A 12,932-nucleotide genomic window follows, 5' to 3' on the forward strand; every position below is an offset into this window, starting at 1 on the left:
ATCTCATTACAGGCTTCCTTTCTGTCTGACCAGCCTGAACCTTACCTGCCATTTCTTTCACGCTTCATTGAAACACAGATGTTTGCCACCTTTATTGATAACAAAATTATGTCTCAGTGGGAAGAGAAAGATCCTTTGCTTCGAGTCTTTGACTCTCGGATTGAGAAGATAAGACTGTATAATGTAAGGGCACCCACCTTGAGGACATCTATATATCAGAAATGCAGCACTTTAAAAGAAGCAGGTACATTTGTTATGCCTTTTAAAATTAACTTAAAATCCACGATCATATCTTTTTACACATCGTTGGCCTTATAAACCACAGAATTAATTTTCAATGTTAGACTTCTTGGTTAACCCTTGTACTGTATCAAGAGATGCTTTCTATCGTTTTGTTTCCTTCTGTTTTGTGAGCTAATGTCTGTCCTGTTCCTGCTTGACATTCCTCTTCCCTCAGAAGATGAAAAACAATAACAAATTGAATGGAATACAACTATAAGGTTGCTGTGAAACTGTTAATTTCTGTCTTGCTGCTTATTTTGCCTTTTTGCTTTTTACCTATTCTCTCTTCATCCAAGGAAAGATAAGTATTAATTTGAAATAGTAAATTTGAGTTGCTGCCTAATTTACATAACTAAAACAGTATATTTACTTCAGTGGTGCCATTAATTAAAATAGCTTCATTTACTGAAATTAAACTCTAGATTCTTGTATTCAAATTAGAGGTTCCCAACCCTGACATTAGTTTTTTCTCTCAGAGAATTATGAGTCTTGGCCAATCTTGTCTGGCAGTGTGATGTAGTCCGTTAAATAAATAATCATATTAATAGTCAGTGTTTACTGAGTACATACTATGTGAGGGACATAATGCCAGCTGTTTTACACGCATTTTGACATTTGATCTTAATAATGAGGGGGTATAGACACATTTTATTGTCTGTTTTATTGCTGTCGTCATCTTACAGTTGAGAAAACTGAGAGGTTAAGTAACTTGCTGTGATTGCATAGCTTGTGGTTGGTAGAGCCCTGATTTGGACCAGAGTTTGACTGATTCTAGCCCCTGGAGCCTCACTACCACATTAGCTGTTCATTCAATAAATGAACATGTAAAATGTACCAGTCCACACAACTTTATACATTTATACCTGGTTCCTAACTCTTTCTTTGCCAAATAAAGTGATATCTATCACTTGAGTGCCCCTTCCTTTTATTTCTTCCCCTTCGTGTAGAAGTTATTTGAGAGCAATTTTTTTTTCCGGAGCAAAAAGGGGCAGCAAATGTGGATTTTCTTTGCTCTGCCTCTGTTGCTTGCCTTTCTCACTTTATTTTAAATAGATCAAAGTTACAGGAGTGGTGATGCTGTAGTTGTAGCATATTTTAAGGAAAGAAGTATATAAATGATGTCTCTTGTGTAGCCTTAGAGGTTTCTGATGACTCGCTGAAACATCCTTCTGTTGTATCCCACCTATGAGGATAGATCCTTGGAGCCCCTTTAGGAAGTGACAATTGTTTCTGTGTTTCTAGAAGTTGAGGGAGTAGAGTGAATGAAATTGTCTATGCCTATTCAGAGAATAGTATGACTTTCAGTGCTTTAATAGCCATGTAAATAGTGTAATGCCTTGTTGAGCAAATTTTATTCTTCCCTTCCTGACAGAATTTTTTAAATGAAGTTAAGTGCTGATTGCTATATTTGTGTGCTTCTAGAAAATCTTTTCAATTAAAATAGATTTTCTGTCAGCCTCTCAGAGTTTTATACTCCTACTGTCATTGCAGAAATTATATAAACTGTTGAAAATGTACCATTATAGCTTATATATGAAGTCCTTTTATTTTATTTATTTATTTTTTTTAACATCTTTATTGGGGTATAATTGCTTTACAATGGTGTGTTAGTTTCTGCTTTATAACAAAGTGAATCAGTTATACATATACATATGTTCCCATATCTCTTCCCTCTTGCATCTCCCTCCCTCCCACATGAAGTCCTTTTATTTTATGATGCTATGAAAAAAGCATTGACAAACAGACAATATGTACCCAAAACACTTCTTTACTGCTTTTATATTAAAAAAGCTTTAAGAACAACAACAACAAAAACGTACCATTACAGGTTTAATATATATGAAAAAGAGATTAGGCTAATTTAGGAATAGTCTCCCAGGAACTTAATTTATCAAAGACTTTCTTAAAAAGTAAAAGGAGGGCTTCCCTTGTGGCGCAGTAGTTAAGAATCCACCTGCCAATGCAGGGGACACGGGTTTGAACCCTGGTCCAGGAAGATCCCACATGTCGCGGAGCAACTAAGCCTGTGCACCACAACTACTGAGCCTGCGCTCTAGAGGCCGTGAGCCACAACTACTGAGCCCGTGTGCCACAACTACTGAAGCCCACGTGCCACAACTACTGAAGCCCACATGCCTAGAGCCCATGCTCCACAACAAGAGAAGCCACTGCAATGAGAAGCCCATGCACCATAATGAAGAGTAGCCCCCACTCGCTGCAACTAGAGAAAGCCCGGGCGCAGCAACGAAGACCCAACGCAGCCAAAGATAAAAATAAAAATGAATAAATAAATTTATTTTTAAAAAAAGTAAAAGGAGGCAGTCAGCTGTAACTATGTCTCACAGATGGTGCAGTTATTTCTTTTATCAGGTAAAATTGTCTCCTCCCCACCCTCACCCACAACAGAAACTAGGATTTTTTGGTTGACATTGGATTTTATTGTGTATCTTGTTTTTTTTTTTCTGTCCTTTGTTGTGTTGCTTTTGTTTCTGTTTTGCCTCTAACTAAAAAGAATTTTGATTTGCAGGTGAACTCTTTAGGCAGAGGCTATCTGCTGCTGATATTGTGGCACCAGAACCTCATGATTTCTGTGCAGAAAGACACCAAGTTGCTAGTAACGCAGAGTTTTCTTATTCCTTACTGATCACAGGAAATGAGTTTTGGCACAAACCCTTGAAAGTCTAACAACAGCCCCATGATCTCTCGAAGCAGGCATTTAATAATTTCTGAATGTTCAGTATTCACTGATGATACAATCACTGAAAAGTAGCATTGTGTTATGCTCCCTATGGCAATCTTATAAACCCTAGAGTAATTCATTGTGAATCATGATTTTTGTTTTTACAGAGCTTCCGAACTAAAGGAGAATAACTCAATATCAGATGGATTTTTTTCTGTCATTTTAAATCCAATGGAAAAACTGAAGCTACTTTTCCTTTTTTCCTTTTGTGAGAACAGAAGCACTTTTTGGCAGAGATGGAATTCTGTACTATTTCATGGAACATAAAATCGTCAGGGACTTCAGAGAATTCCATGCCATGAATCTAAGCATTATTTCTCTAACCATCTGTTAATTGTGTTTTATAAATATTAGGAAGCATTAAGAGTATAGATACGGTTGTGGAGAGTCAGGGGGCATCATTGAAAATTAAATATCATTTCACATTAAAACATGACATCCTTTTGCCCAGCCTAGAACATATGGACTATGTTTCACGAGAAGTTACAAGTTACACATTAAAAATAAAATGAAATTCAAAAAGTGGTGGATAAATTCATATGAGTTATAAAGAAAAATTAGGGAAGCTTAAAACAGATATCTAACATTTTGAAGTTTAGGGTAATAATGCCTTCTGCACACATGCCTTAATGTTGCAAATGCAAACAACTGGCTGGGAGGCATCCATCTCACATAAGATGGTCTTAAGCAGCTCCATTTGACAAGAGTGAATTGTGTCATGGACAGACCCCTCCCCATCCAAAACAGAAATTTTTCTAGAGTATATATGGGGAAGAACCAGCAATACTCAATCAGCTGGTATTGAGTGGGGCAAAATAAACTGATTCTATGAAATATTTGTAAAAATACCTGTTTACTTCTCTCAAATCCCAAGATTGGCAGTTCCCATGGTGTGTTCTGTTTATCACACAACCACACTTACTGCTTGTTCTCCTTGCAGTAATCTCTAGTCAAGGGATGGGAGACCTAATCTTGCTTCACAAGTATTATATTTTTTCTTGAAAATTCAGTTGATAAAGGCATTTAAGATCAGATTTTTTACCAGAGAAATAGTTCACTGTTTCCTGGGCCTTTGAAACATCTCTCAACTTTATGTGGTTTTAAAATAGAAATGTTGAGTAATTCCTATTTTTTAACTCTGGCCTATTTTATTCTTCAAAAGGCAGCTTCTTATCCCCTGGACATTTTCTAAATGCCTGCTTATTTTATTTTTCTCTGCATTATGCCTTTTGATCTAATAAACACTCCTAAATGACTCCTACTAATGAGAATGTGTTGCTAAAAGTGAGGTGATAAACTTTACACAGTTCCTTGTTTTTACAAATGGAGAAGCATGAATATTTAATGGATCTTTGCACAAAGAAATAAAGTAACATAAGGCTACAGTGCTTGCTTTTTTCTTCCCTTTATCTTTCAGCTCAAGGAAAATATTTTATTTGCCATCATTTTCTTTAATGTTGTACTTAGAACCATATTTTCATTAAGAATATTGAATTTCCCACTTAAGGGAAACTGTTTCAATACTAAATTATAGATTTTTTTTTAACCCCGCTGCCCTGCTTTTGACAAATGCAGAAAATAGTATGAAAATGAATTATCTAGTATTTACTTAAAACTAACCTTTTTATACTTAACATTATACGTGATTTCTGAAGAGCTTTTGTAAAAATCTATTTCAGACTATCAGAAAGGTCGAGTTTCTTGTCACTGCATGAATGGAGGAAGCATTATTTTTTAAGGTTTAGCCAGTGAAATGTCTCTAATATGTTATGAATTTAATTTATAGCCCAGTCAATTGAGCAGCGACTGATGAAAATGGATCACACTGCAATCCACCCACATCTACTTGACATGAAAATTGGTCAAGGCAAATATGAGCAAGGGTTCTTTCCAAAGTTACAGTCTGATGTCTTGGCAACAGGACCAGCTAATAACAAGTAAGCATGTTCTTCACTTGAGTAGTTGGTTGAAGGAGTGAATGAAGGGCGCAGTGCTCTAATGGGGAATGCTTAACTGTTAAACATTTTATCAGTCATTACTTTTTCAAAGACCAAATTAATCTGCTTGAAATATGAATTGACACTCAATGAGTATTTGACTTTTAATTCCATCATGTAAGAAAATCCAAAGCCTAGATATTTTTCTCTTGTTGAAGTAATGTGCACTTGGGAATAGTTTCATTTTAAATGACTGTGTTTTAAATATAATGCTAATACTGTCTAATGGAATTAGAAAAGTTATGCCTTCACTGTCTGTATTAGTTTCCTAGGACTGCTGTAACAAAGTACTATAAACTTGGTGGCTTAAAACAAGAGAAATTTATTCTTTCATAGTTCTGGAAGCTAGAAGTCCAAAATCAAGGTATTGGCAGCACCATGCTGCCTCCAAAGCCTGTAGGAAAGGACCCTTCCTTGCCCCTTCCCACTTCTGGTAGCCCCAGGCATTGTTTGTCTTACAGGAGCATAACTCAGTCTCTGCCTCCTCTTCACAAGGCTGCCATCCCTCTGTGTCCACTCTCCTCTTATAAGGACAACAGTTATGTTGGATTAGGGCCCACCCTAAATGCCCTCATCTTAACTTGATTACATGTGCAAAGATCCTCTTTCCAAATAAGGTGATATCCACAGGTGTTGGGATTAAGACTTCAGCATATCTTGGGGCTTCCCTGGTGGCTCAGTGGTTAAGAATCCGCCTGCCAATGCAGTGGACACTGGTTCAAGCCCTGGTCCGGGAAGATCCCACATGCCGCAGGGCAACTAAGCCCCCGTGTGCCACAAGTACAGAGCCCATGCACCACAACTACTGAGCCTGTGCTCTAGAGCTCATGAGCCACAACTACTGAGCCCACGTGCCACAGCTGCTGAAGCCCGTGTGCCTAGAGCCCGTGCTCCGCAACAAGAGAAACCACCACAATGAGAAGCCCGCACACCTCAATGAAGAGTAGCTCCCTCTCGGGCTTCCCTGGTGGCGCAGTGGTTGAGAGTCCGCCTGCCGATGCAGGGGACACAGGTTCGTGCCCCGGTTAGGGAAGGTCCCACATGCCGCGGAGCGGCTGGGCCCGAGAGCCATGGCCGCTGAGCCTGCGCGACCGGAGCCTGTTCTCCGCAATGGGAGAGGCCACAGCAGTGAGAGGCCCGCGTACCGCAAAAAAAAAAAAAAAAAAAGAGTAGCTCCCTCTCGCCGCAACTAGAGAAAGCCCGCATGCAGGAATGAAGATCCAACGCAGCCAAAATTAATTAATTAATTAATTAATTAATTTTTAAAAAAAGACTTCAACTTATCTTTTAGTGAGACACAATTCAACCCATGACACCATTCTGTACTTTTAAGTATCAAGTGCAGAAATTACAAAACAACCAAAAATAAAGGTAAACCATATCATTTTTTATGGTAGATGATTCCACTCAGAAAATATCTGAATATGGTTAGAATTGAGAAGTTATTTGGATTTAGGGGAATTCTTGATTTTAGCTGAACACAAGAATGTAATAAAGAAGGATTTTACAAGAAAAGAACTCAAAGGAGAGTATTAATGGGGAATATGGTAAGTTGGAAAGAAGCCTTTGAATTGGAAATCAGCAGTTCTGGAATTTAGTTCATTCCTGACCACTAACCAGCTTAGGATCCTTGGACAGCTTGGAATCACTTGCCCCTTTTCTCATTTAATAACATTCTATAACATCTGTGATTTTATTAAAGAGGCTCAGAGAAGGAAAGGGAGGAGCCAGGCAGTGGCCAACAAATGAGATAGAAGACTGTGGTAGAGATTGGGTGTATAAAATGGAAGTGGCGTTGAGCCAGAAGGCAAGTAGAGAATCAGTGAGGGGAATAAGACAGGTGGAATTATGCCTTTTAATCTAAATGGCCCAATCTAAATAATAATATGCAAGTTCTTGAAAGATGGCTTTAAAGTATGCTGTTTCTGTCTAACATATGATCTGCTGAGCTACATGTTGGGGAAGTTTTGGTACTTAACCTCTTTATTTCCCGTAATGATTGTCATGATTTTATTGGTCAGGAAAAAAGAAAACTTAGTAAATTATCTTTATCATATGTGATGGTAATGCTTGGTTTAATTTATTAAACACATACTAAGCTAAGTATTGTGCTACTTGGAGTTTCTTGGGCTGCATATATATGTGGTAATATTTGTATATCTTGTGTTTGTATAGTTACTGTCCTATTTTTAATAACCTAAAGGAATGAAACCCTTACCATTTTCCCAGCTAAAGGTGTTCCTTTAAATGTGTTTCTGAAATGTGTCAAAATTACTGATTCATTTAGGTCCACACGTGAGAAAACTACAGTGATAGCAAACACATCAAAGGAAAAAAGATGGTGTATATGAATTAAGGAAAACAGTTACAGTACTATATACATTGCTGTTTCCTTTGCTTTCAGAGTCTAGTACTGGCATACCTCAGAGATATTATGGTTTTGTTTCCAGACCACCACCGTAAAGTGAATATAGCAATAAAGCAAGAAGTTTTTGGTTTCCCAGTGCATATAAAAGTTATGTTTACGCTATGCTGTTGTCTATTAAGTGTAGAATAACATTATGTCTATTTTTTTTTACATATACATATCTTAAAATACTTTATTGCTAAAAAACGCTAGCTGTCATCTGACAACACAGGGTTGCCACAAACTTTCAATCTGTAAAAAATGCAGTATCTTTGAAGTGCAATAAAATGAGGTGTGCTTGTGTGTATCATTATAAATATCTGCCCCTTTTGAGGTCTCAGTCAAAAAATTTGGAAATTTTCATCACTGCTTCACTTAAAGTAATTATCCTTCCTTGTAACCCATTTTTTCTGCTTTCAGAAAGCATTATCTTCCCTGCCAGTGGAGCCTTCTCCATTCCAAGAGAGTGTTGGTTGTGGAGATGCTGCTAATAGCTAATATTATTAAGCCAGTCTGCACTGGCGTCTCTTCTGACTGCATTAAGTACATTGCTCATTGATCCTTATTACAAGCATATCCCTACATATAAAGCCTATATTGCTTTACCCATTTTATGATTGAGTCTCAGAGACAGTCAACAGCTTGCTTCAAGGTCACATAGTAGGAAGTGGTGAAACTAGGATTCAAACCTAGGTCTGCTGATTCAGGGGCCCAAGCACTTAACCATTATACTACATATACTGCCTGGCTCTGTTACTCTAATATAAAGGTGACGTGTGCCTTTTGTTACTTCTGGAATTGGATGTTTTGCTTTGGTAGCCCCCAAGAAATTTTGAATAGCCTAAAATATGGAACGTAAGGGAGTTTAGCAACAGCCTGTCATACCAACCTAATGATCTTTCAGAATGAAAGAGCCCTCAGATGCCTCACTTCTACCTCACACTGGGCTCTGTTAAGAGGAGTGGACCCGGGGCTTCCCTGGTGGCGCAGTGGTTGAGAGTCCGCCTGCCGATGAAGGGGACACGGGCTCGTGCCCTGGTCCGGGAGGGTCCCACATGCCGCAGAGCGGCTGGGCCCGTGAGCCATGGCCGCTGAGCCTGAGCGTCCGGAGCCTGTGCTCCGCAACAGGAGAGGCCACAACAGTGAGAGGCCCACATACCGGGGGAAAAAAAAAAAAAAAAAAAAAAAAAGAGGGGTGGACCCAAAAGAAGATAGGATAATAATTTGGGAAGCAAGATACATTCTCAGGCTCCATCTTGCTTCATGAAGAAAAGATTGAGATCAAATAGCCTAACCCCGAAGTAGTGTCATCGTTATATGTTGGTAAGAGTACACTTTTGGGTTAATGGCAGGGTTAGGATTAGAACCCAGGTCTCCTTATTCCTGGCACCACGTTCATGGTGTCTCATTCATAAAAACTGTGGAAAGGTCTGGAAAATCTTCAGTACCAGCATTCTTTTACATATTTGGAAAAGGATCACTATGCAGTAAAGTGAAAGAATTGTGGATTTTTTAAAAGCTTTATTTGATTGAACTCTTTTATTTAAATAGGTTGTTTGAACTTTAATGAAGACAGTAAAGGAGGATGATTCACTAGAAAGGCGGCCCCTCCTGTAGAAACGCAAGCGTTTATGCTAAAGTCTTGGGTAGGAAGGCTGTAGAGAGAATTTAATATGCTGCTTACAAGATGGAGGTAAATAGCTAATGACTGAAAATTTTACCTTACTTACCTTAGTTAATTTACAGGGTTTCACCTTCTAGTGAAGAGCTATCCCTGCTTTTATAAACACTGAACTTAAAATGTGCTAAGAGATGTTGACCATTATGGGGATTCAGACTTTACAGATGATTGTACTGGATACAGTGTTCTATTTTTCAGAAGTGAATGACTAGTCATCAGTTTATTCATTTTTTTCTTATGTTTATAGATTATCCTAATTTTTTGAATCAATTTGATATGAGTAGACTATTAATTTAAATGGTTTTTATTTCCTTTTGATAGCATTAGAGTGCTCATTCATTCATTTGGCAAATATTTATGGGACCCCCTACTATATGTGAGACACTGTCCTGTTCATTGGGAGTTTAGCAGTGAACAAAATAACAAAAATCCCTGCTTTCAACATGAGGACGCAAACAAAAAAACTTAATATGTAAAATAAGTAACCTGTCAGAAAGCGATAAGGTTTGTGAAGAAAAATAAAGGAAGGGAAAGGAAGTAAGGAGTGCTTAGAAGGGAAGATTTCAATTTTCAAATGCCATATTTTATTGCTTTTAATCTTATATATAATCTCCCCATTTCCACACAGAGCCCCAAGCATTACATTTTCAGCTAGATTGTAGTCTGAAAGAGAATAGATGTCAGAACTAATTACAGGGTAAAGGGATTTATAACCATGCCTGTACAAATGGTTGATCAACTGTAAGAATTTCATACACTACTTACAAAGCAAAAGCAAATAAGCAGTCTTTAGCATTTCAGCAAATGTGGTCATCTTTGGTAAAATTATGCTTAGAAATGAGGTTTAATTATGCAAAGAATAAATTAATTACTTAACAAGACCAGGAATATGTGGACTTCATAGTAATTTTCTTAAGTAGATGCTCATTTCCCTGTTTTGAAAATAAAATTAAACTGGGCGTTTTGTCTCACAGAGTGAGATGCTAGTTATATCCTGTAAATTAATATTTATCCTTATCTTCTGTGCTTTTCCACTTTGCCTGCCAGGAGAAATGTTCATCCATGTGTATTCTGCTCCTTCCTTTATTCATTATATAAGTTTATCAGCTGGTGTTTATAATCTATTTCATATTTTTGCTATTTATTTGAACCACCTTGCCCAGTAACCCTAATTTTTTAAATCCCTGAACAAATTTTACTATCTTACACTGACTGTTTTTTGCTACAAGGCTGTTTCCAAGGCCTCCAGGTCTTTGTACATTGTGTTACTTATATTTTACCCTTCCTCTTTATTTATTATATAAGTTCATCAGCTGGTATTTATATTTTGCTTCAGAGCTGTTAAAAAAATATTCATGACACTTGTTGAAGATGGTAAGACAGACTTTATTCAAGGCGGAGGGGCACCTTTATTCAAGGTGTAGGGACCACCGCAATGGGGTCTTGCAGTGGAGAGGGAGATTAGAGGCTTCTCTGAATACTGCATAGACAAGTGGGAATTTATCACCAAGGAGCAGAGTGGAGGTCAGCGGATAGAAAATTACTAAGAGGAAACATCATGGGTATGGGGGATTCTGACTAAACTGACCTACCAGGATTCTTGTGGAAGGCAGGCCTAGGTGATTAGACATCACCTGGGGGATGGTGGAGAATTCAGAACCTGATCAGATATCCAGAATGATCATATAATGAGAGGGGAGATGGTTTCTGCTAAACTGACTTAGCTAGGTTCTTGCTAAAAGTGAATTTTACAAAGAAGTGCACAAATGGGCTTAGGAAGGGTTAGGAGTCTGACTAAAGTTTGGTCAAGCAGAGAATCTTTGTCAGTGTCTTGATACGCTTTTTTTCTGGATCTTCCTTTTCAGTCACCCAATTCTCTTTGTATCCTTTTTACAGTCTTTTATTGATCTTTTGCTTTAGGGACATTTCCAAGGATTCTACTTCAAAGATCTGTCACTAGATCTTTGTACCTTTTTTTCCTGCTATAAACCTATTCTTTAGAAAAAAACAAACAAACACTATTTTAAGAGGGGTTACCTTCCTTTGCTACCATTTTTATAATAATTATTCAGTGTTCCTCTAAATAGCAGACTGAAACGAGATGATTCGTCAGTTTGAAACCAAAGCCATGCATAAGTTATTTAAAAAGCAACAAAAGAAGCAGCATTCTCATTTTAAGCTTTTTGTAAATTGGATACTTCATTAATAAGAAAATTTTAAATCGTGGATTGTCAGTAATGCAATATGACTTTCGCTGAATGGCAAAAGTATAAATTCATTTCTTAACTCGTGTATAGCTCTGTGCTATCAGGGATATACTCAACAGTAAATATTTTCTAGAATAGTACAATGAATACAGTCATGGGGATGATAAGTCAAGACCTGAGAAATCTTTTTAAATAGTTTGATATATGAAGGAAACATAGGCAGAACACTCTTTGACATAAATAGCAATATTTTTTAGATCTGTCTCCTAGAGCAAAGGAAATAAAAGCGAAAATAAATAAATAAGACCTAATTAAACTTAAAAACTTTTGCATAGCAAAGGAAACCATCAACAAAACCAAAAGACAAGCTACTGAATGGGAGAAAATATTTGCAAATGATATGACCAATAAGGAATTAATATCCAACACAAATTAACAGCTCATACAACTCAACATCAAAAAAACAAACAACGCAATTAAAAAATGGGCAGGGCTTCCCTGGTGGCGCAGTGGTTGAGAGTCCGCCTGCTGATGCAGGGAACGCGGGTTCGTGCCCCGGTACGGGGGGATCCCACGTGCTGCGGAGCGGCTGGGCCTGTGGGCCGTGGCCGCTGGGCCTGCGTGTCCGGAGCCTGTGCTCCACAGCGGGAGAGGCCACAGCGGTGAGAGGCCCGCGTACCGCAAAAAAAAAAAAAAAAATGGGCAGAAGACCTGAATAGACATTTTTCCAAAGAAGACATACACAGATGGCCAACAGGCACAGGAAGGATGCTCAACATCATTAATCATCAAAGAAGTGCAAATTAAAACCAGAGAGGTATCAGTTCACACCTGTCAAAATGGCTGTTATCAAGAGGACCACAAATAACAAACGTTGGTGAGGATGTGGAGAAAATGGAACCCTCGTGCACTATTGGTGGGAACGTAATCAGTGAGGTCACTAAGGAAAACAGTATGGCTGTTTCTTAAAAAACTAAAAATAGAACTATTTTATAGTTCTACTGCTATATTTTATAGCATTTCCACTTCTGGGTATTTACCTGAAAAAACAGAAAACACGAATTCGAAAAGATACATGCACCCCAATTTATTTATTTTTGTTTGCATCGGGTCTTAGTTGTGGCATGCGGGATCTTTTGTTGTGGCGTGCATGCTTCTCTCTAGTTGTGGCGCACAACTATAAAAATAAATAAATGTTCATAGCAGCATTATTTATAATTGCCAAGATATGAAAGCAACCTAAGTGTCCATCAACAGATGAGGATACAGAAGATGTGATGTGTGTGTGTACACACACACACACACACACACACATACACACAATGGAATATTACTCAGCCATAAAAAAGAATGAAAGGGCTTCCCCGGTGGTGCAGTGGTTGAGAGTCCGCCTGCCTATGCAGGGGACACGGGGTCGTGCCCCGGTCTGGGAAGATCCCACATGCCACGGAGCAGCTGGACCCGTGAGCCATGGCCACTGAGCCTGCGTGTCTGGAGCCTGTGCTCCATTGCGGGAGAGGCCACAACAGTGAGAGGCCCGCATACCGCAAAAAAAAAAAAAAGAATGGCAATTTGCAACAACATGGATGGACATGGAGGGTATTATGCTAAGTGAAAT

The 12,932-nt window shown here is 38.3% G+C and overlaps 1 protein-coding gene across 6 annotated transcripts in view; it reads left to right on the forward strand.

Moving 5' to 3' along the window:
• The window catches only part of DENND5B (DENN domain containing 5B), a 212,911-nt gene that overhangs the window by 147,428 nt on the left and 52,551 nt on the right, over positions 1-12,932 (forward strand). For all 6 annotated transcript variants that reach the window (XM_073788864.1, XM_073788867.1, XM_073788868.1 and 3 more), the window contains 2 exons: positions 13-244; positions 4,809-4,959. In XM_073788864.1, coding sequence (XP_073644965.1) covers positions 13-244; positions 4,809-4,959 — 383 coding nt within the window. The remainder of the gene's footprint in view (positions 1-12; positions 245-4,808; positions 4,960-12,932) is intronic.

The sequence above is a fragment of the Tursiops truncatus genome, chromosome 11, assembly GCF_011762595.2.
Source record: "Tursiops truncatus isolate mTurTru1 chromosome 11, mTurTru1.mat.Y, whole genome shotgun sequence".
Classification (NCBI taxonomy): domain Eukaryota; kingdom Metazoa; phylum Chordata; class Mammalia; order Artiodactyla; family Delphinidae; genus Tursiops; species Tursiops truncatus.